This window comes from Emys orbicularis, chromosome 2, assembly GCF_028017835.1.
Source record: "Emys orbicularis isolate rEmyOrb1 chromosome 2, rEmyOrb1.hap1, whole genome shotgun sequence".
NCBI lineage: Eukaryota > Metazoa > Chordata > Testudines > Emydidae > Emys > Emys orbicularis.
Window position 1 is genome coordinate 190,541,738 of NC_088684.1, and position 23,652 is coordinate 190,565,389.

The following is a 23,652-nucleotide window of genomic DNA, read 5'->3' on the forward strand; positions in this document are numbered from 1 at the left end:
TTTCTATTCGTTTTTTACCAAACGTTCCAGTACATTGGTATTATTTCATTTATGCTTGTTGTCTACTGCTGCGTAAGGAATCTCTGCTCTCTCCCCTTCTTGATACATGTTCATATTAATGCTGCCCAATCTTCCTTTAGGACCAGGGTGGGAGGGGGAGGTAAAGGGGATGAGGAGAAAGTAATATAAAGTAAATCATGTGTGTCATTTGTGCTGTCTGCTAAGATTCCTGGAGTTATAACAAGGAGGGAAGCTATGTACAGTGACTGGTTTGCATATTTTCAGAACATAAGGCCGTTGATCTGTAAGTGTATCCTTTATGTTGCAGGATGTAAAAGTCTTTAGTGAAGATGGGACAAGCAAAGTGATCGAAATTCTAGCAGACATGACAGCCAGGGACCTCTGCCAGCTGCTCGTTTACAAAAGTCATTGTGTGGATGATAACAGCTGGACCCTAGTGGAGCATCACCCTCATCTAGGATTAGGTAGGGAACCGTCAAGCATGGCAATGTTAACTATGAACATACAATGTGTAATATAACAATATGGATGTCTTTACAATTGCTTCATTATGGACAAAGGTTTTTAATCTCTAAGTGATCTGGAATCACTTGCGTGCTTTATACTAATGCGTGTTAAGCATTTGAACCATTTTTAACTCTCCTATATATTATTTTTCTAGTCTTCACACTATTCTTACTTTGCTGTGTTTTGAGGCTATAGCAAATAAACAGCTTAGGCAAATTAAGCTTGATCCCTAAAGAGTACTGGCCCTGTGAATCAGCTCAGCTCATCACCAGCTGGGAGACCTGAATGAACAGACTCAACCTTGCATACCTACAGTATGGTTATGAAAGCTAGACACACTGTGGGGAAGGAGAGGGGGCTGAATACACTTGACTTCAGGGAGGGGAAAGTATTGGTACTGCCACTCACAGGGGATTGGCAATTCCTGGACCAGCACTGGCATCTGCGCTCTCTAGGCAGCAGCTACTCCAACTGATTTGAAATTAAGGTGCCATGGTTACAGTTGGCAAGAAGGCAGCAAGAGGAAGAACTGCAGGGAATTAAATAACATTAGGAATTGGTTTAATTACAGTACCTGAAAGAATCTCATGCTACTTAATCTGGCTTCTGCTCTTATTTTGTGGAACGGATTTAGTAGAAGCACCATGATGTGCAACTTTTGAATATGCAGTATGTGAATAGTTTGCTGAAACAATACAGAATTGTATATGATACAGAATATGGCATTTGAAATGTTAACCAATATACTTTGAGGTGAATTGCTGCCTTTTAAAAAAAAGAAAAGTCAATGGAGATTATGATCAAGCAGAAATAAGCAAACCATTAACTGTAGTCATAAGCACTGAAATTGTGAACACTATCAGTGGTTTATAAAAGTGTTTTAAAAATCTAAAATTTATTCAGCCTTTACAAATAAAGAAAGAAGTGATTTGCTGGAACTGTGATACCCTAAATGGATGCTATTAAACACAGAAGTTTACTGTTCTGCAAGTTAACTCTCCAAAATGTCTTACAGTTTAACCCAATTAACAAATTCTTCCAGTTAGATTCTATTTTTCAGTGTAAAAATAGAACTAACTATTCCATAAACATGGAAACCTGGTTCATGTAAAATGACAGCTTCCAGCTTTGTTCATAGCATAAAACAAAATTGACAGTATAAGTTACAGAATCTACATTTCGTCAGTCTAAAGCACCATATCCACATGTGGGGGAAAAATTATTAAAATTTTAGCAATGCTCATTAAACTACCAGGCACTCTGTCCATATTTCCTTTCCCATCACTGCTGATTACCAAGGTATTGTGTAAACAGAAGCCTTCTGCTTTGTAATCAACATCCTTCTCCTGCCAGATTCATTCAGTGATGCCACAATTCAGTGTTTGTGACATCACAATAGCTTCCATGGTGACTAATTGTGCTGTCAAACTCTGGTGTGTGACATCTCTGAATGAATCGGGCAGGAGACTGATTAGGAAATCAAAAGCTTCTGTTTACATACAAATAACTTGGTAATTAACAATGATGGGAAAAGAGCAAGATACTTATCAGTCTGCATTTATATACAGTAGAATCTGCATATAGCGGAGCTCCATTTTATAGTAAAGCATGAAGCAAATCCTGGATTGATTCAATTAAATGCAATGTACAAACTGCAACTTGAGTTATAATGAAACTTTCCATGGGGGAAAATAACTGCTAAAAGAGTGTTCCAGGGTTAGCAATCCAGTATATCCATGTTACAGGTCTTAAAAATACACTTCATGATTTGAGAGTGAAAAAATTACAAGATTTTATACAAAATTGAAAGAGCACCCAAGATAAAAAAGGAAAGCAGTTTGCCACATGAAAGAAACTTCACCTGAATTCTCAGTTCCATAGAATGGAGGCTTATATATTCAAAATATATATTGCACTAAAGACCATCCTCCGGAGAATTCAAATACCACCCATCCCCCAAAATCACCAGCACAATTTTGATTAAGCTTAGTTAGAACATTTGCCATGCAACCAAATTTTGCTGGCCCTTGGGTGGCTGCTCTGAGAGGCTTTTATGTGCATGTTTCAGATATTGCCAGATTGTGGCAGTGGTCTCATAGTCTTCTCTTACCACCCCACAGCTCAGTCTACAACGAGGTGTCCCATGCTCTAAAACCTTCCCTCTACATATGCGTTTTTTTGTAATACATCTAGGTACACTTGAGATGTGAAACAATCATTCCAGCTGTTTTGGGGTGAGGGGAAAGAAAATGTAAGTGATTCTCATGGCTCTGTGGACGCGTTTCTAGAAGATGTTTCTGACAAAACTAGCTGTTGCTCAGATATCAGCAGAAGTAATGCTTTAGTTTAGAAGGTGGTTCTGAAGTCATCCAAGAACACGATGGCCTCCTAATAGTTTAATTTTTCCTCCTAACCTACTCTGCTGCATAGGAGCTCTGTTTGCAAAATCAGTTCAGTTCAGGATCACACAATGGTGGCATGATTTAACTTCTTGGAATGTAGAGTTCACTGGTTAGTGCGGTGATATTTTAGGTCCCTGCTACCAAAGGGACCTTAACCAGACTGCTTACTTTGCATACACACTCATTTGTATGTCCAAATAACATTTCCACATGCAAATTGCTGCAAACAGCTATTTGAGCGTGCAAATTAATTTGTGTATCCAAAACTGTGTGTATAGAAGCAATGTTTTTGATATAGCCTCTAGACCCATTTAGATTCCTGGCATCTAAGGTCACATTGCACTTTACTTAAAATCTGACATTAATCTCTAAAATTTGAGTTAATCCAAACATTTTATTTGTAGCTCTTGAAATCTAGTTTGTTCTTGCAAATGAGTGTCTTCCTTGTGTGCTGCTTTACTAGTCTTTCTGTTCGCATAACAGCTTAGTCAAGTAATGGTATTTTGCAGAAGCGAGGCCTTCTACGTTGATTTGACATACACAAAGGTGTGATCCTACATTTCTATGTTTGACCCAAAGAGGGGCCGTTTCTCTTGAGATTGCCACTTGAGTTGTCTTTTAGACCGTGAGGCCATCAGTCAACATTCAGTCACCAAGTTGCTGGCTTTGGTTGTGCCGAAGCCCTTAACAGGGAGGACCGCATGAAGGTTGCCATCTTCCTCTCCTTCTGCTTCACTATTACCTACTATTTTTTTAAAGGGGAGGGAATTGAGTTATTTCAGTTTCTTGTTAATGTCTGATAAAGACAATAATGAGATCAAGTGTTCATGAAAATATGTTCTTTGATCATGTAAAAATGTCTGCCTGTAAACCTCATTTTCTAACTGGACAGGTTTATTTAACATTGGTAAGCGAAAGCAAAATTTTACATACCTGGAACAGTGATAGAGCTGTAAAGTGTAGAGCTGGTGTTGGAAATATGAATTGGAAAGTAGTGTCATTGTGTGGTTCCATGTTTACATTATCTCATTTACTTCCATATAAAATTTGCTTAATTTTATAAGTAAAAATATGACTTTTCCTAAGAGCCACCTCACTTAACTGAAAAAATGAAACTCGAGCTGTTGGTTCTTCTGGCTGCTGCATAATTGCCCTTAATCAAAGTTCTGTAATCAGAACTTTCTGGGTATTACACCGATGGGGAAATGAGATGGAGCCTGTACTGAACTCAGATGCATTAATTGTGCAGTTTTAAACGGTAATAAAAAGCAGTTTAAAAAACTGGTTGTCATTATGAAGTGACCCCAGAGAGGACTTTGAATAAACACAAGGAATAGATCAGATTGGTTAGCGGGTGCCATTTTTAGTAACTTTATCTAATCAGCCTTCCTTAAGCATTATGGTTAGAGTCCTTCAGAGTGTTATGTAAGCTCTTTCTGGATTATTGTTGTCTGGTACTTGAGCATGCTTTACTACATCATGAAAAATCTGTTGTTATGGATGTGCACGATTGTCATAGTGCACAGATGGCGCACCCACGGCAGCCCCCCATCAGCTCCCCTCCCAGCACCTCCCACCCGCCGGTGGGTCCCACAGATCAGCATCTCCCCGTCCCTCCCAGCGCCTCCCATCCGCCACGAACAGGAGTATCGTAATGTGCAGGAGGGTGAGGGGAGGAGGGAGGATTTGGCAGGCTCGGGGGAGGGGACAGAACTGGACGGGAAGAGGTGGGGCGGGGGTGGGGCCTTGGGGGAAGGAGTGGAGTGGGGGCGGGGCCTGGGGAAGAGCCGGAGGTTCGAGCACCCCCCGGCACTTTGGAAAGTCGGCGCCTGTGACGATTGTAATATGTCCATGTATAATGGCAATGTGGAATTAAATCCTTGTTTGTGATTGAATTAAAGCTAGGAGTGCACAAGAGTGGCATGTTTAACTTCTTGAAGATAAGCATAAAACAACCAGATAAAACAAATAACTTTACATAATTGTTGTGATTTACCATTTAATAACGCTTAACACATATCTGTGATTCTAATTTTGGAGCCAAAATTCAGTGCATCTCTAAATTGGTTGTGTTGGTACATCCATAGCCAAGTAGCTTTGTAGAAAGTCTCATCCCATTAGTCAATAAAAGAAGGAATATCCTGTGTTGCAGCTTGTGTAAAGATGTAGCACACTGACAGCTGTGGGTTTGCTTCCCCTCAACATCTAAATCTGCTAAAATGTTCAAATTCTGGTTGGCTTGTATCATCAACATGAAAATTCAAATTGTGTTGTGACTGGTTCCCCTGGGGTGCCACCTGGAACTGGGGGTACCACTGTGCCCTTTTACCCACCAGCCTGGGCTCCCTCCCTGATAGATAAACAAAAACGCAAACTGAGCTTTAACACACTAGCTAGGATATGAATTAGCAAATTCTCACCCTGAGTGATAAACAGGCTGGCAGATTCTTAAGGCACAAGCTGCCTTTGCTTTGCAGCTTGGGTTTCCCAGGTTTCATACACAGGCTAGAAATCCCTTTAGCCTGGGACCATCACTTCCCCCAGTTCAGCCTTTTTTCCTCAGGTGTTTCCAGGTGTGTTGTTGTTGGGAGAGTGAGGTACCATCATGATGCCATTTCCCCCTTTTATATCTTCTTCCCAGTTGCTGGAAAGCTCTTTTGCTCTGACCTGGGTCAAACAGTTCCCATTGTGTAGTGCTAGCTCTGAGAGGTTTCTATTGTACATAGTTCCTGGGGTAATCCTTGTGCTTGTGTGCATTTCCTCAGTAAGCCATTAACATTGCTTGGCCTTTTTTACTATTGTACCGGAAAGGCTGCTTGTGGGTGTTTTTAACCTCACAACATGTTGCAGTAACACATATATAGACAAACTTCTTAACTTCACATATGACGATAGCACATACAATCCAACATTAATGTCTAGCAGATCAAGACTTAGAATGATACCTCACAAGATATGTTTTGTGCAAAACATATCCTAATTATGTGACAGTGGTGAATAAGGGAGTGTCAAGGTGTCACATATGTTATTTCAGCAGAAATGCCACCACAAAATTTCAGAGGTAGATGGAAACTAACTTGGTAAGGAGACAAGTTTAGGACTTTTTATTCATCTCTACACAATACTTCCGTCAAACATTCATAGAGTGTATTTAGACAAACTAAAAGGCAAAGTACAAGCCACATTGACAAATGCTGGCCTAAATTACGCTTCCTCAGGATAAGCAAGACATATACTCTGAGTACCTTAAAATCAATGTGAGCTTTACACTGTATCATGAAAGATGAAAGACTTTAAGCTCTGTAAGATCAACCAGGAAAGGCAGTGCCTGAACCCATGGCCCTTTACAGGGTACAACCTACTATCAAGTCTGTCATCTTTAAATCAAAAGACTATTCAGGGGGAAAACACCCCACTGACCTGTTACCCTGTTGGAGAAAGAGATGGTCTGAGGTAGGCAGGACCCAAACAACATAGTGATTTATAAATTAAAATCAATATGTCAAATTACATTCGGAACCTAGTGGAGAATTTAGAGATTTAGGGGGCAGATCCTAAGCTGGTATAAGGTGTCACAGCCTCATTGACTTCAGTGAAGCTATGACCAGTTATACTATCTGAGGATCTGACCCTAGATGTAAAATGCTCTCTGTGGCTAGCACACTAAAAAGGAGGCTGCTTTCTGCTCTTGCTATATCTTCCAAATGATCTTCAGGGGTAGCCCCACGAAGAGTGAAGTGCAGTAATCCAATCTGATGGCCTCAAAGGCTTGGAAACCTCTAAAGTCTACAATGAAATGTCACAGTTGAGATGAATGCAGATGGGGGAAAGACAATTGGCCCTCCAGTGGATCATTACTAATGAAAGGTAAATCTTAACTTGAGCCCACTAAATTAAACTGAAAGGCATGCAAGAATATGCTTGCTTTTGAGATTTCAATCACTTTTTGCTTTTCACTGGGCTTGAAAATATCACAAGAGAAGCTTTTCCCCATGCTATCTTGAAATTCTGGTCCTGTCTGAAACCTGAAAGTGCAAAGATGCATGAAAGTGAAGTGAGGAAGGCTGTGAACCACAAGAGGCTTGAATTTTAAGCAGAGTTTCAGGTCAGTTGTGTTTTTATTTGAATTGGTTTGCCCATTCCTAGTTATATACTAGAAACCTTGATAATGAACTGTCTGAAAAATAGAGAAAACGTTGTATGCAGTGATGATGTAGCTGTGTTTGGTCCCAGGATATTAGAGATACAAGGTAGGTGAGGTAATATCTTCTATTGGACCATCTCCTGTTGGTGAGAGAGACAAACTTTCAAACTTACACATACCTCTTCTTTAGGTCTGTGAAACATACTCAGAGTGTCACAACTAAATATAAATTGGAACAGATTGTTTAGCATAAGTAGGTAACACATATTTCAAGGGACCATTCAAGGTGAAGTGGTCTGTTAACACCTCTCCAGTTGTGGAGAGGGGGTGGGGTGAATTATGGCTTTATGCAACCAATCTGTTCCGCCTTGTATTTAGCTGTGACACTCTGAGTACATTTCTCTGAACTAAAGAAGAGCTATGTGTAAGCTTGAAAACTTGTCTCTCTCCCCCAACAGAAGTTGATCCAATAAAAGATATTACCTCACCCAGCTGGTCTCTAATATCCTGGGACCAACACGGCTACAGCAATGCTGCATAGAACAGAAGTTGGTCCAGTAACAGAGATAACCTCATCCACCTTGTCTCTGAAAAATACAGAGACATTTTCCTAGAAACCTTCAGTAGGCCTGCCAGGACACTGACATCATTGTCCCATAGTAGACTTGCACCAATTGTCCTCTAAAAGTTGTTTTTTAAAACTTTGAGCTACTTGTTTCAATGGAATAGTTCCCATTAAACTAGCTTGTTCATTCTTTCATATGTATTGTACTTTTTGACTGAATTATAAGAAGCAATAGTGGTGGGATGTTCATTCGTACAAATGACCAATTTTAGTCGCAGAAAATTTTCCTGTGATAAGTACAAAACCTCTATTGCTGTCTGTTGGCACTCCTTTAAGAGAGATCCTTTGATTTCTTCTATAATAAACACAGTATCTTATAAATCTGGCCTGAAGTTCACCTCAGGATCATACTAGATTTTGAAAAGTGTGGCTGAATAGGATGCTTTTTCACCCACCTCAGTTACATTGCAAGACTTAATGGTGGTCCCATCATACTTGTTTCTTAAAGCTGTCCCCACCCCTTCACTCCTTTACAATAGATCAAGTACCAAAAGAAAAATTTAGTTTGTATTACTCAAGTTTCTTGCAGTCATTGGGGTACACAAACCATCCTATGACCTCTTCCTTCCCAAAAGTCCTTATTTGTATGAAACCCTACCATGTTAAATCTAAACCATTTTTATAGCAAAATTGCTTTATCTACAGTTTTGGTCCTCTAAGTCCAGTTTCAGCATAATTTGAGGCCTATAAAAGCTCTTTCCCCACAGAGGCTTTTGATAACTTAATACAGGATTTCTGTGTAACAAATGAATTCGGAGCAATTTCACTTGTACTGTTTGGAACATTTTTCTTTTTTCTACCTGATTAGACATTAACATTGTATTTTCCCTCCACAGAGAGGTGCTTGGAAGACCATGAGCTCGTAGTCCAAGTCGAGTCCACTATGGGAAGTGAAAGTAAATTTTTGTTCAGGAAGAATTATGCAAAATATGAATTTTTTAAAAATCCAATGGTGAGTCTCATTGTCCAGAATGACTGTAAAACTGTCTGGGGGCAGAAGCTGTTGCATACTGTATCTTTGTATAGTGCTTAGCACAATGGGGACCCCACAATATATGATATATGTGGTTAATGAGCATGGCACGGTCTTCGTTGTATAAAACAACTTTCTTGGAAACAAGTAACACAGTTGCCCAGAGATGCTTAACTTATCTTATGTCCAAAAATGAGAATCTTGATGGTTATCAGACTGCACAATCTGATTGTCTCGGGGTGGCTGTTGCTGTGTCTAAGAATGACCATACAAAGGCAAAGCCCAGCTTGGTTTCTCCAAGCAACAACAGTTCAATTTGTTCATTATCCTGAAAGTTATTAATTGATATGAAGCAAGTTGACCAAATAATGTGAATATCCAGACCTCTTAGTTTCTGCCAGTAATGAAGAAACCTGTGAGTAACCTTTAAGGTGCTTGTCATACCTGATTATTTTCCCTGATTATCAGTATGTATGTTGAATAGGGGTTCATAATAGGTGAACCTACTACTGTTTTCTAGTGGGTTTCTTCTTTTTCCTGTACTGATCAAAGTAACTCTACCTCTCCTTTTCCTCCCCCCCTTCTGCCTATGAAACTTCAGTTGGTTTTGGATTATATCATTGAAACTAATGCAGTATTATAAGAACCTAAAAGCTATTGTGATTTGAACAGTATAGCAATCTTTCTAAGCTTATTTGGAAGCAGATTTTCAAACTCGTAAAGACATGGCCCAATGGGTGCGAACCTTAGTTGTGTGCACACATAGATATTTGCAGATCCAGCTGCTGGTGTATGTTTGGCAAACTGCCCCAGCCATGATATCTTGAAATATCTGGATGGAATGTACATGATTTATAACCTTTGCATTTCTATAGTATGTTTCATCTGATAACCTCAAAGTGCTTTAACCTTAAGCCTTGCCACACCCATATGTTATGAAGCATTATCTCAGGTGAAAAGTTGGTGAACTAGCACATTTGTTTTAGTGATTTACCTAAATTGGTAGCAAAGGTAAGAATAGAACCCATAATATTTGGCTTCCAGTCCCATGATCTCACCATCAAACAATGCTTCCTTCTTTTTCTATACCAGATCAGGTCACTGATCCCTTCAGTCAGGTATAAGCATCTGGTGTTGGCTAGTACTTAAAGGAAGATGGTAAATTTAATCTTCATAATTCATCTGGCTAATTATATGATGGGGCAGGAGGTTGATTCCTCTTTCACCCTCAATCTGTTAGTGCCTTGAAGAATAAGACTTTTATTAGCTGAAGTAGAATGAATAGTGTTCCTAAGTGCAGTAGATTTTATTGCCGTTTAGCTTGTTGGCAACCTTTTAATTTGGTTTTATAGATACCCATGCATTCAGCGTTCTAACAATGATTAATAGCTCAAAGAGTAACTTAATGTAATGAATGTATACTGTAAGCATATCATGCAGTACACCAAGGTATTTATGTGATAGACATTTTAAAATGTGGTACAGAAAGACCGCTAGGAAGAGGAAGTCTGAAATAAGGTAATCCTTTAAATATTAAGTTTTTTGACTTTGATGTCATAACTCATGGTAAATAATGAGATCATAATATTGAGCATCTGTAGAACACTCGGAGGATTTAGAAACACCATGTTAGTGTCACACAAGATACTTGGTTCTAAAATAAATGACTACGCTACAGTGACGGTTATGTAAGAGGAATGGATGTTTACTTAGAGCTTGTTAGTATCTAGTCTGTGCAGCAGAGAATTCTGTACCAAGTGTGCAGATCTTGTGTATGTATGCATGTTCAGAAAAATTTGTATTCATTTTCCTGGAATACTTTTTAGCTAACTGTTCATTATGAGAAATACATTGACATTGCCCTGAACACAGTAAATGTATTGGAAAAGATTTTGAAAGCGGATTTGTCTTGATAGATTGAAAGGTGTCAAGATTTCAGCGGAGTTGCTAAGCAAATGAGGGAGGTGGGGGACGCTGACAGTTACACATCAATGTTTTCTCATCATTAAAGTTTGGGTAATTAATATGATCCATTCTGGTGGAACTGAACAACCCAGTACAACATAAAACGGTGCTTTGGTTAGAGGGAGAAAACAGCTATTTTAAAGTACTTATACTACACCCATTTCTGTAGTATCTGAGCATCTCACATTCTTTAATGTAGTTTTGCTCACAACACCCTGTGAGGAAGGTACTGTTATCCACATTTTACCAATGGGGGACTAAGGCACAGAGAGGCTAAGTGACTTGCCCAGGGCCACATAGAAAGTCTCTGGCGGACCAGGAACTCTAATCTAGATCTCCCAGGTCCTCAGCTAGTGTCCTAACCACGGTACCATTCTTTCCCTCCATTGCTAGAAACCAGAGACTGTAATTCCGAACTCGTGTCCCTACCTTGAAAGCTGTCTTAGATTGAGTTTTCTGTTGTAGAGGAAGGAGAAGAATGTTATGGAGAATGTTCTTTATAGAAGATAAATTTATCCTTAATTTCACAGATGGAGAAATGTACTTATGAAATATTGCAAACTTTATTTAAAGAAAAAAAGCCATATCAATGTAGTTTGGGGTGTTTTGTTGAGGGGAAAAAAGGAAGTGAATTGGGCTTGAAAGCTTTAGCATCACTTACAGTGTAAGGAAGTCTTTAATTCAAGTAAGAATAATCATCATAGAAGGTGGACACTGGAAAAGATTCATCTGATCTAGTCCATTAGCTAATACTAACTAACCAGAAGTATGTAAATGCAGTCTGACTCCAAACTGTCTTTTTTTTTTTTCCCCCTGTAGAATTTCTTTCCAGAGCAGATGGTTGCTTGGTGCCAGCAATCAAACGGCAGCATCCCACAATCGCAACTTTTGCAGGTATTCTAAGACAGTCTTGTGCTAAAGTAGCCTTTATAAAGGGCGAGGGAGGAAGATTAAAGAGGACTGGAAACGTGATCAGGGAAAGAGGAGATTTTAATTTAGTGTATGTTCATAATGTTGATTTTTTTTTTTTTGCAGATTTTAGCCAGTCTAATTTAGATTTAAAATAATTGTAAAAATTAATAGTTAGTAGTTAGTTTGCATATGCCCACTAAATTGCCAACTGGCATTACCATGGGCTGCTGTTAGTAGTGCCTGTGATGGCTAAGCTGTTAGAGTGTTCTGTGGGTATGTGATAAATGTCAGTTTGCTGACCACCCAGGTTACAGCTGCACAGCAGCTAAATGTATACGTTTCCAGATCAGGTAGATATACATGTGTTAGCTTTGATTGAGCTAGTGAGCTAAAAATAGCAGTGGCGCTGCTGCAGCAAGGGTGGCGGGACAGGATACCTGCCTGAGTACAGTCCTATCCAAGACCCTATGTATGTACATGGATATCTAGCGTGAGATGCTTAACACCGGTGGAAGTTAAGCATCTCATCTTCTGAGGCACTTTGCAAAATCCCACTAGGTACCTATCTGCATCTTTATGTGCCTGAATACCTTTAGAAATCTGACCCATGGTGGCCAGAAACAATCCGTCTATTCACTAACTATGTTAATATTTCCCTTGTTTAATAAATCAGTTTTAAATGCAGAATTTGTTTATCATAAACTTCCTTTTTCCTTCTTATGTATCCAGCACATTTATGGTAGTTTTATTGAACTAACACACTTTTCAAAGGCTGGTTTTGTACAGGTTTAATTAAATGCTAGTTTTTATCCAAATGCAGCCTGACACAAATCCTGAATAAAAAGTACCGTCGTCTAGTAAATAAGAAACGAGTTGCTCACCATTTGCTAACATAATAAAAAATGTAAAAATTAAGAATCTGAATAAATGTATGTTAAGATATATAACTGCTTTAATAAATGTGTGTAAAAAAGTGTATTCTCATGGTTAGCAAGAAGAAGTACCAAATTTAGTGGTAAGTTTATTTGCTTTCACATAAACATATGTCAGTGGTTATACCAACCAATGATAATCAACCTTTCGTATAAAAATAACTAAAAACTTATAAATGCAAAATAAGTTTAAAACCAATGGTTTAATACATCCTGAATGGCACTAAAGGAGACAAGAGAAAAGAAATATATGATAGATGCTTGCCTAAAGTTTTGTAAAAATTATATATACGTATACAGTTTGAAACAATGCTGCATACATATATTATACCTTATTCAGTTCAAAGCAGTTCAGAGTTCTTATAAAGGAGTATGTTGTGGCAATATGAACAGAGCACGTGCTTGGCATCCTAAGAGAAGCAGACATTGACCTCGAAGATTCTTTACCTCGTAACGGGGCTTACATGCTTATTTTTACCAAGTGAATAAAAACCAGGGCAACACAAATGTAGAAAACATCAAGTCTTCTATGGAATATTCAAAGGGCATGAAACATAAGTCCTAACTGACTGGCTTCACCCAATAACTTACTGGCTCTGGATTAGACAGATTTTCATGTCTAATCAGCACTCTGACATACAAATGTATTTCTAAAGTGACTAGGATTTTCAAAAGCGAGTTACCTAAAGTTAGGCACCTACATAAGTGGCCTGTCTTTCAAAAGTGCTGAATGCCTAGCAGCTCCCACCAACTTCACTGGGTTTACTCCTGATTTACACCCCGTCACTCTTAATTTATTTTGTCTTGCACGAGGTGAGAAGAGAACATAGCAATAGCTGCCAGGAGAAGCACTTCAGGCTCTGGTGGAAGATTGAGTATTTGAGGACAGAAGTCCTGAGCTCTGTAGCCCTTGTCTCCTTCCCTGCTGGTAATCAGTGGTTTTAAATGGAAAAACTGCCTCAACAAAATTCAAATTTGTTTAGAAAAATTCTTACCGAAATCATGGCATTGCAGCAAATACATGTACTTGCAGCATGCTTTAGATTAAAATATCTGATAACAATACTGCCTCAGCTAGATGACCTATATCTTCCAGCCCTACAGTTCTGTGATTCATTTGCCTGAATGCATATTAAACTGTTCCCATTAGTTCACCTTCTAGCATCTCTGTATAAGTTAGAAATAGCATACCAACCTAATTTCTTAAAATATTTCTTGGTCCTGACTTCTAGGGGCCTTTGTAGTTGTAAAGATATAGTTTGAGTTACTGAGTGTGAAATGTTCTGCTGCCTGTGCATATCCCGGGGGGGGGGGGGGCAGGGGGCAGAAGGGGGTACACAGGATATTAATTTGAGGTGGATAATCCATAAATTGGCTGTTCATTATCTAAATTTGCTGGATGAAGTTTTGCATTCCAGTCAGTTGTTTCCAAGCTACACTTGCTAGCCACTAGAAATGTGCCAACAAGTTTCTTAGAATTAATAAGTTGCCTGTGACTATGTTGTGTAAATGTTGGGTTGAAATATCAGTTTGTACTCATCAGTGCAAGAGGAATAGAGGTATGGAAGAATGGTTACATTCTGTATTGGCTAGCACCACACCTAGAGCAAGGAAAACCTCAGTGCTTGTTGCCTGGTAAACAGGAATATGCCAATGTGCTAAGTGTAACTAAGGGTGTGTCTGGACTAACAGTTAGTGCATGGCAAGCTGGGGTGTAAATCTACAACGCTGTAGCCTGCCACGCACTAACTGTCCATGTGGACCCAGCTGCTGGACACCAAAAGTTCCCTAGTGCATGTTGACCTACTTTGCTTTGAAAGAAGATAGCAGCTCTCACCAGGGAACATTCAAGTCTAAGTCAGTGACTGTGACTGACTGCTCCTTGCTACAGGTGTGGTGCTAGCTCTGTCCATGTTTATGGTACATAATCATATAACTTAGTATTTTTAATTTTCATCTCCCACAGAACTTTTTAAACTCCAGTAGCTGCCCTGAAATTCAAGGTTTCTTGCATGTGAAAGAGTTGGGTAGGAAATCATGGAAAAAGTTATATGTGTGTTTGAGAAGATCAGGACTTTATTGCTCCACAAAAGGAACTTCAAAGGTAATTTTTTTTTTTTTAAGAATTGAGTTACTAAAATTGTTGGTATGTAAAATGAATTTCTACTTACAGTAGATTTTTTAATTATAAAAGTTTCCCCAGAGTTTTCTTTAAGAAAAGAGATGATGCAAAACAATAAATAAATTATGGGCAAGTAGCAAACAAGACCTGGGTTGCTACATCCCTTCATCTTGAAATATCCATCTTTGAATTTATTTATTATAATAATAATATACTCAGATATACATGTGCTTTTAATATATAAAAATATATAAGTGGCTACCGAAGTTGCATTAAATGAGAGTTTAGGGATTTGGGAGAAAACACTTGCTTCATAAGTGAACTTCTTATGGGTTTATTTTAGATGGAAACTAAAGGCTGAATTATTAAATTTGAAAAACAAATTAACATTAATCAGAACCAATATAGCTCTGTAGAAGGCAAAACCAGCTTTACGCATCATTTCATCATACCAGAATGTAACTGTTGGTCAACTTTCAGCCTAAACCCCCACCCTTCTCCTGCTATTGTGTAGTTTTGTGGGGGTTGGTACTATTTTTGTTTGGGGATTTTTTTGGTCTCATGGTATTTCCCTTGCAAGCAAATATCTCAGAAATACAGATCAGTTTGTCAGTATGCATCCTGAGAACAATTTTAGCTTTGCATTTATAAACGTATAGCCAATCTGAAAAGGTCAAACGGTTCATTTTATTATATGTTAAATAAAACTTCAAGTGCTTAGAGAGAGGCAGTTTAAATGTGCATACACTGCCCTCTGATGGATGTTATTCTTCAGAGAAGGTATGGCTGGCACTGAAAAGTTTCAGGTTTAATCCTACAATTTAAAATGACAATATTTCCACAGGAGCCAAGACACTTGCAGTTGTTAGCTGACCTAGAAGACAGCAATATCTTCTCATTGATAGCAGGCAAGAAATTGTATAATGCTCCTGCAGACTATGGATTTTGTGTAAAGGTAATTCCTCTCATTAACTTGTTCCCAAGGTGGAACTGAAATCATTAGCGCTTTTTTTTTTAGCAAATTTGTAATACCCTTACTCACCATGTGTAGAAGTTTACTCACTAAGTAATCCTATTGACTTCAGAAAGACTTTTGGAGTCTGATACTAGGCAGTGGGAAAGTGAGGGTAGGAGGGCAGCACAGTCTGACCGTAAGGGATAAAGCTTTGCACAGCAGCAAATCGAGTAGCAGTGATAGTTGTTCGAGGTTGTGCATTTACTAATATAGTGATTTTGTCTAAATGATGCTATAAACTTTAAGATTATTTAAATGTAAAAGTCAATGGCGTTTTCAAATAATTGAGCAGACAAGCCCTCATGAGGTTCCACAACGGAAAACCTAGAATTGCATGCTTGGGTATTACTCTGGGGTTCAGAAGCTCTGATGTTAGTTACATGAGAGGGCCCCTCAAGCTTTAAATATATAATCTGAGGGTCACGGACATTCAATTTCCATGTGGGTGTATTTTAAGTATCCATGCTTCTGTGCTTTGAAAACCCGGTATGTCTTTTGGACTGGCAGGTTTGAGTACAAAATCATCTAACTGCTGTCAGGTAGTGAGCCTGTTGGATGGCTTTGGGGTTATATGTTCAGACACTCGCTCCAGACATTCACATATAGCCTCTGCTTTTCATACCTTAATCGCTGTGAAAAGGAAAGCTCCTTATGAGAGCAAGTGCCCAAATTACGTAGCAGAGGATCACACTCTAAACAGAGGTAAATGCACCAATATAACAGGCAGCTTATTTGCACTTACTTTTAAGCAGAAGGTCAGTTTGAAAAATGAAGAGTAAAGTATATGGGGTCGGTTTTTAACTGTTATGCCTGGCCTACCTGCAGCTTTTGTACTGGTATAACCATGCGAGTTAGGGAGATGATTTTTTTTTTTTTTTAACCAATAAAGTTATATCTGTACAACCACTAGAGTAGTTGCAGTTATATCAGGATAAAGATACTCCTACTGGTATAGCTTATGCTTATATGGGAAGGGGAATAAGACAGAATACTTTTTACCAATATAATGCCTTCCATGCTAGGGGTTGTACTGATATTAACTAAACCAGCATAGCTAAAGTAGTACAACTTTTGTGTATAGACACACCTCAGTGTGCACCCCGCTTTCTCATTGTTGTCACCAACGTGTCTGGTAACATTTTTTTAAAGCACCCAAATCCAATTGTCTGTCATTTGGGTACTGTTGAAAATAAGGTAATCTACTGTGTGCCTCCATGTAAGGCCTGGGCTACACTGGGGTGGGGGGTGGGGATTCAAACTAAGATACTCAACTTCAGCTACACTATTCGCGTAGCTGAAGTCCAAGTATCTTAGTTCGACTTACCTGGCCGTCCTCATGGCGGTGAGTCGACCGCCGCAGCTCCCCCATCGACTTCGCTTACTCCTCCTGCCGAGGTGGAGTACAGGCATCGATTCGGGGATCGATTTATCGTGTCTAGAAGAGACGTGATAAATCGATCCCTGATACATCAAACACTACCCGCCGATCCGGCGGGTAGTAGAGACGTACCCTAACAGGCCTCAGGAGAAAATCTGAGGGGAGGAGTGAGGAGACAGGCCTGGGAGCTGCTTTTATTGATGAGTTGCAAGGGTTTGTGGTGGTGGAGGCATTGGAGAGGAGTTCCTCATTGCTGTGAACTTGTCTCTTTACTTGCAAGTACTGTTTGGCTAGAAATAGACTCTCTCCCCAGGTAAGGAATGATGGCTAGTGGAGACATACTGAGTTAACCAGGGAAAGCCATTTGTATAGGCATTGCGGGGGTGGGGTAGAGCTCTCCTCCCCTCTGATATGGGGCTCTCTAAGGCAATGTATGTAGCTCCTCACAAGGCAAGCCTGACATTCTCTGGCCTCTTGTCTGCAGAGGTGTGAGTAGCTCCAGCAGTAATACTTCTGCCATCTGCAGAGGGGACAGCAGGAGCTGTTAGAATGGATAATTGTCAGGTAAACTTACCTATCAAAAACATAAACTCCCATCATTTTTTGTTTTAAATTACCCACAGTCTTCCTTATTTCAAGTGTAGGTGGTCAAAAAATACTTCCAAGTATTTTATTAATCTTAACATGAACAGTAAGAAGGCAGGAAAAATCACTCAACAATAAGATAATGGTATCTGAGTGGTGTGGTTAAAGCACAGGACTGAGTGTTGGGAGATCTGGTCCCTGCATCCAGTTCTGCTGCAGACTTCATGTTTGACCTTAGATGAGTCAGTTCATCTCTCTACCTCCAAGTCCCATCTTTAAAATGGGGCTGACAAAGCCGTTATTCTCAAGGTTATTTTGAGGATTAGTTTACTTAAATTATACAGTGTCTTGATAACCTTGGATACAAGAAGTTCGAGTGGCAGACTGTTGTAAAATGGCAAAGGTTACAAACTGATGACTCTCCTTTTATTGGGGACCAGTCAGGGAAGTTGGTTCTAGACTTTTCTCTCCAAATATATTTTCGTCTCCACTGAACACAAGTTCAGTGTGAACGAGTATTTTCTTGGCAAATACTTCCCGTTTTCTTACTCTCTGTGCCTGCCTTTCCTATACAGTATATGTCAAGTGCTGTTGCTTTCCTGTTAAACGTAACTTAATTCCATCTTCCATTTTGTAGCCCAACAGAGTGAGAAATGAAACTAAGGAATTGAGGTTGCTGTGTGCTGAAGATGAGCAGAGCAGAACATGTTGGATGACTGCTTTTAGACTCCTCAAGGTACCTACTTTCTCATAACCTAAATTAGGCTAGGTCTGCAGCTGTCTTCATATTCTTGAGAGATTTCAGTTTTCCCATACCGTTGTGCACTGAATACACAAGGCAATATTTTTATGAAGAAATCCCTAGCTACTCTTATCGAACTGCTCACTTACGTATCCCAAGGTCAACTATATTCTGCAGCAGATAATTCCATTTTGGAAATTAAAATACTGGATACAGCTTTTAATCAGAATCTTGTAACCACAGCATTAGATTGTATTCATTGCATGTATAAGTAAAACACAATCCTGGCATGGCAAAATATGAAGTATATGTTTGCCTCAAAAATTGAAACAGTCACTGGTTTTAAACTCATCATGTCAATGCAGAATCTACCAAAAAAAAAAAAAATATCAAGAGTTTAGGTCAAGTATTTAGGCTCATTAACTTGCAGTGATTTTAACTAGTACAAGATACTGTCTAGTGTCCTGTTCTGCCATTTTGTTCAGAATTTTTGTTTTCTATTTCCTGAGGCAAATTCTCTTTTAAAAACTGTAGTGTTTTTTTGCAGTGTTTTTGTTTAACTGGTGTGGCTTCTAATAAAACATGATTCAACATCCGACCTGGGTCAAGAGTATGTATAGCTGAGAGCAAGGAGTGAATATGTTTTTCATTGGAAGGGGTGCATGGAAGGAGACTTAGCAGTATACTCTTGACAAAAATAGTACTAGCTTCCTCACTTGGCTGGCAGAGTGGTGGTGTAGTTCAGAGTCTTGTATGATAGATTGTATTGGGGTGGGGTATTGTGGAGAGAAACCTCAGTGGGAAACAATCTTTTGTGTTCTAGCAGAGAAGCAATGGACTGTCTGGCTCCCATCGAGGAGGAGGTCGGTTAGAATCTACAGATCTGTAGAAGTACCCTTTATAAATTCCACCTTGAAAATCTCATTTGAAGGAGAAGACCCTAGAGGCTTTCAAAACCTCAGAGCCTCACTTTTGTCAAGGGCAACATAAATTCTCTACTGTCTCATCCATGAAAAGCCTCCCCTCCATGCTAACTCTCAATTTCTATGCTACAGCTTTATGTGAATATTGTAAGGTGGATGCATAAGAATTCAGATCCACGCAGGCAACACAAATTTAATGTTGTCTCATTAGACTTAAATTTTCACAAGTGACGAAGGGGTGCCCAACTCCTGAGACACCTTGAAGGGCCAGATTTCAGAGGGTGGGTACTCAGCACTCTCTGAAAATCAGAGGTCTTTAAGGTGGGTTAAGAGTCACCCAGAATAACTTGTCACATTTGAAAATGTATGCCCTAGATTCTAGTTAATGCATTTATAGCATCTCCATACACAATGTCACGTCATAAACAAAAGGGCAACTTAATTCTGGGGTCAGCCAACGTTGTGTATTCTTGAGGCTAAATAGGAAGTTCAGTATCAACTCTACAGGCTGCAGTGCTCTGGTAGGAATGTGACACTGTCTTAACTGCAGGATAATTCTACAACCTCTGAGGTTAACATTATCACTTTCTATTGTAATCAGTTATCAGTGGCCAAACAGTCCCTCACACATGATGTTTACCAGGAAGTATTGCACAGTACACAGAAAGTACATAGTAGCATATTTACCTTATTCTGCAACATTTTTATCCCCAGACCCACTCCTCAGTTTCAAAAGTTTGTCTGGTTGGTCTTTAGTCCTGGCTAATTTCCAGACGAGTGGGGTAGAAAGTGGTAATTTTAAATTTGTGTTGTGTGCCATGTAATTTTTATCCCCCAAATTACTAAAAATATTTAGTCTTGAGAAACAAGTTATTGTAGTCCAGCTGTCGTGAATTGTTTCTCTAGGTGCCAGCTCAAGGATGTGATTTCCACTGTTTAGGCCTGGTCTACACTGGGAGGGGGGGATTGATCTAAGTTATGCAACTTCAGCTACATGAATAACATAGCTGAAGTTGATGTACTTAGATCTACTTACCGCGGTGTCTTCACTGTGGTAAGTCGACGGCTGACGCTCTCCCATCGACTCCGCCTGCGCCTCTCGCCCTGGTGGAGTACCGGAGTTGACGGGAGAGCGCTTGACGGTTGATTTATCGTGTCTAGACTAGATGTGATAGATCGACAACCCCTCCCTCCACACCCCCCGCTGGATCAATCACTTCCCGTCAATCCAGCGGGTAATGTAGACAAGCCCTAAGTCATAGGGGTTCTTTTACATACTTTAGGGGCACCATTATTAAAGCCAAGCAAAATAATCACAATTATTAACCTTGGCTATTTTATTATATAAAAAAGGAAAAGAAAACAAAAGACAACTGTCAAGGCTGTATCCCCACTTTGAACTTTAGGGTACAAGTGTGGGGGCCTGCATGAGGACTTCTAAGCTTAACTACCAGCTTAGATCTGGTCCGCTGCCACCATTCCCACAAGCTAATTCCCTTCCCTGGGAAGCTTTGAGAAACCTTTCACCAATTCCCTGGTGAATACAGATCCAAACCCCTTGGATCTTAAAACAAGGAGAAATTGACCCTTCCCCCCTCCTTCCTTTCACCAACTCCTGGTGAATACAGATCCAAACCCCTTGGATCTTAAAACAAGGAGAAATTGACCCTTCCCCCCTCCTTCCTTTCACCAACTCCTGGTGAATACAGATCCAACTCCCTTGGATCTAAAAACAAGGAGAAATCAATCAGGTTCTTAAAAAGAAGGCTTTTAATTAAAGAAAAAGGTAAAAATCATCTCTGTAAAATCAGTATGGAAAATAACTTTACAGGGTAATCAAACTTAAAGAGCTCAGAGGACCCCCCTCTAGTCTCAGGTTCAAAGTACAGCAAACAAAGATAAACACTCTAGTAAAAGGTACATTTACAAGTTGAGAAAACAAAGTAATACTAAGACGCCTTGCCTGGCTTTTTACTTACAAGTTTGAAATATGAGAGACTTGTTTAGAAAGATGGGGAGAACCTGGATTGATGTCTGGTCCCTCTCAGTCCCAAGAGCGAACGACCCCTTAAACAAAGAGCACAAACAAAAGCCTTTTCCCCCCCCCAAGATTTGAAAGTATCTTGTCCCCTTATTGGTCCTTTGGGTCAGGTGTCAGCCAGGTTACCCAAGCTTCTTAACCCTTTACAGGTAAAAGGATTTTGGAGTCTCTGGCCAGGAGGGATTTTATAGTACTGTACACAGGAGAGCTGTTACCCTTCCCTTTATAGTTATGACAACAACACAACAAACAAAAGACACAACACACAGTCTCTTCGGGGTGCCACTTCGTAGAGAGTAGATATTGCACCCTTGAGAATTGGCCCTCCTTTGGTGAAGCCACTTTTCTCTTCATAAATTGAGACCAAGGTCTTATTCCCAAAGTTGCTGTGAGCCTAGTTTCAGTGTATTGTTAGAAAACCAAGACTGTTTATAAATGTGCAAAAATTTTGTTGCAAGGCAGGTGTGTCCTGTTGATTTTTAGGAATAACAAACACTTTGTTTACTCTGCCCAATTATAATCTTTATTAAATCTTAATAAATCAAAGGAAGGATTTAAATCAGTTACTTAGAAACCATTTATGGATCTGTCTTAAGACAACCAATTAACGAATATTAAGAATCCTAAATCCAGTTAACTCCCACTATTTTTCTGTTTATCAATGGGAATGTCTACACAGAAAAGAAAAACCTGGGGCTGGCCCATGCCAACCAACTCGGCCTCCAGGGCTGTTTCATTGCTGTGTAGACTTCCGGGTTTGCACTGGAGCCTGAGCTATGGGACCCTCCCACCCAGCAGAGACCTAGACCCCAGGCTCTGGGGTCTCGGAGGGTCCCAGAGCTTGGGCTCCAGCTCGAGCCCGGAAGTCTACACAGCAATGAAACAGCCCCGCAGCCTGAGTCTGCAAGCACAAATCAGTTGACACGGGCCAGCCACAGGGTTTTTCTTTGCGTTATAGACATACCCAACACTTAGCCCCTGTCTCCACTCCAGAACTATCTGGTCTAACTATTTGGTGATTACCAGGAGAAACTGTTAACATCTTAAGTTAAAAGAGCATTTCCATATCCCAATAAAATAGGGTTACCATTTGTCCGGATTCCCCCGGACATGTCCGGCTTTTTGAGCTAAAAATAGCGTCCGGGGGGAATTTGTAAATGTCCGGACTTCCCCTCCCCCCCCCCCCCCCCCCCATGCAGAGCAAGCGCGGCTAACAGGGCAGCCGGCCGGATGGTGCCACTTACATGGGGCTCCGACAGCCAGAGAGAGCCCCTCCTCCTCTCCCCTGCAGCAGAGATCACTCCCTCCCTCCCTGCATTCGCAGATCACCTCCGGCAGTCCGGAGCTCCTCTCCCGCTCCTCCTCCCCTGCTGCCCAGCGTGCCGGGACGAACGGCTCAGGCCGTTCCTGAGCAAGTTCACAGAGACGTTAGGCGAAGGCCAACAACAAGGGGGCCAGGGGGTCGGAGAAGGGGCTGGGAGGTTTTGGAGGGGGCAGTCAAGAGACGGGGGGGTCGGGAGTTCGGGGGGGGCTTTCTGGAGGGGGGATAAGGTTTTGGGCAGTCAGGGTACAGGTAGGGGGTAGGCTCCTGGGGGGCAGTTAGGGTGGGGGGTCTTAGGAGGGGGCAGTTAGGGGACAAGGAACAGGGAGGCTTAGGTAGGGGGTGGGGTTCTGGAGGGCAGTTAGGAGCAGGGGTCCCAGGAGGGGGCAGTCAGGGGACAAGGAGCGGGGGTGGGGGTTGGGAGTTCTGGGGGCGGGGCTGTCAGGGGGCAGGAGTGGGGAGAGGGATCGGAGCAGTCACGGGACAGGGAGCAGAGGGGTTTAGATGGGTCGGGAGTTCTGGGGGGGGCTGTCAGGGGGTTGGGAGTGGTTGGATGGGGCGTGGGAGTCCCAGGGGTCTGTCCGGGGGTGGGGCTGTGGATAAGGGTTGGGGCAGTCAGGGTACAGGTAGGGGGTAGGGTCCTAGGGGGCCAGTTAGGATGGGGGGAGGGTCTCAGGAAGGGGCAGTCAGGGGACAAGAGGCAGGGAGGCTTAGGTAGGGGGTGGAGTCCTGCGGGGCAGTTAGGGGCAAGGGTCCCAGGAGGGGGCAGTCAGGGGACAAGGAGCGGGAGGAGGGTTGGGGGTTCTGAGGGGGGCGGGAAGTGGGAGGGGCAGGGGCGGGGCTAGGGCAGGATGGGGGCGGGGCTCCTCCCGTCCTCTTTTTTGCTTGCTGAAATATGGTAACCCTACAATAAAATCACTACAAGAGTTTTTAAATCTAATCTCTTGGCTGTGTGTGGCTGTGGCTGTGTGTGTTGGGGGCTCACTTTAGAGTTTTTATAATCTTCTCCTTCCTATTTTCATGACATTTTAAGAAAACATCTCT

General features: G+C 40.9%; 1 protein-coding gene across 3 annotated transcripts in view; it reads left to right on the forward strand.

Annotated features, from left to right (window-relative positions):
- The window catches only part of GRB10 (growth factor receptor bound protein 10), a 144,350-nt gene that overhangs the window by 107,885 nt on the left and 12,813 nt on the right, over positions 1–23,652 (forward strand). For 2 of the 3 annotated variants that reach the window (XM_065398997.1, XM_065398998.1), the window contains 6 exons: positions 329–485; positions 8,536–8,651; positions 11,457–11,531; positions 14,448–14,585; positions 15,448–15,558; positions 18,219–18,317. In XM_065398997.1, the coding sequence (XP_065255069.1) occupies positions 329–485; positions 8,536–8,651; positions 11,457–11,531; positions 14,448–14,585; positions 15,448–15,558; positions 18,219–18,317 (696 nt within the window). The remainder of the gene's footprint in view (positions 1–328; positions 486–8,535; positions 8,652–11,456; positions 11,532–14,447; positions 14,586–15,447; positions 15,559–18,218; positions 18,318–23,652) is intronic. The other variant, XM_065398999.1, reaches the window with a different exon arrangement.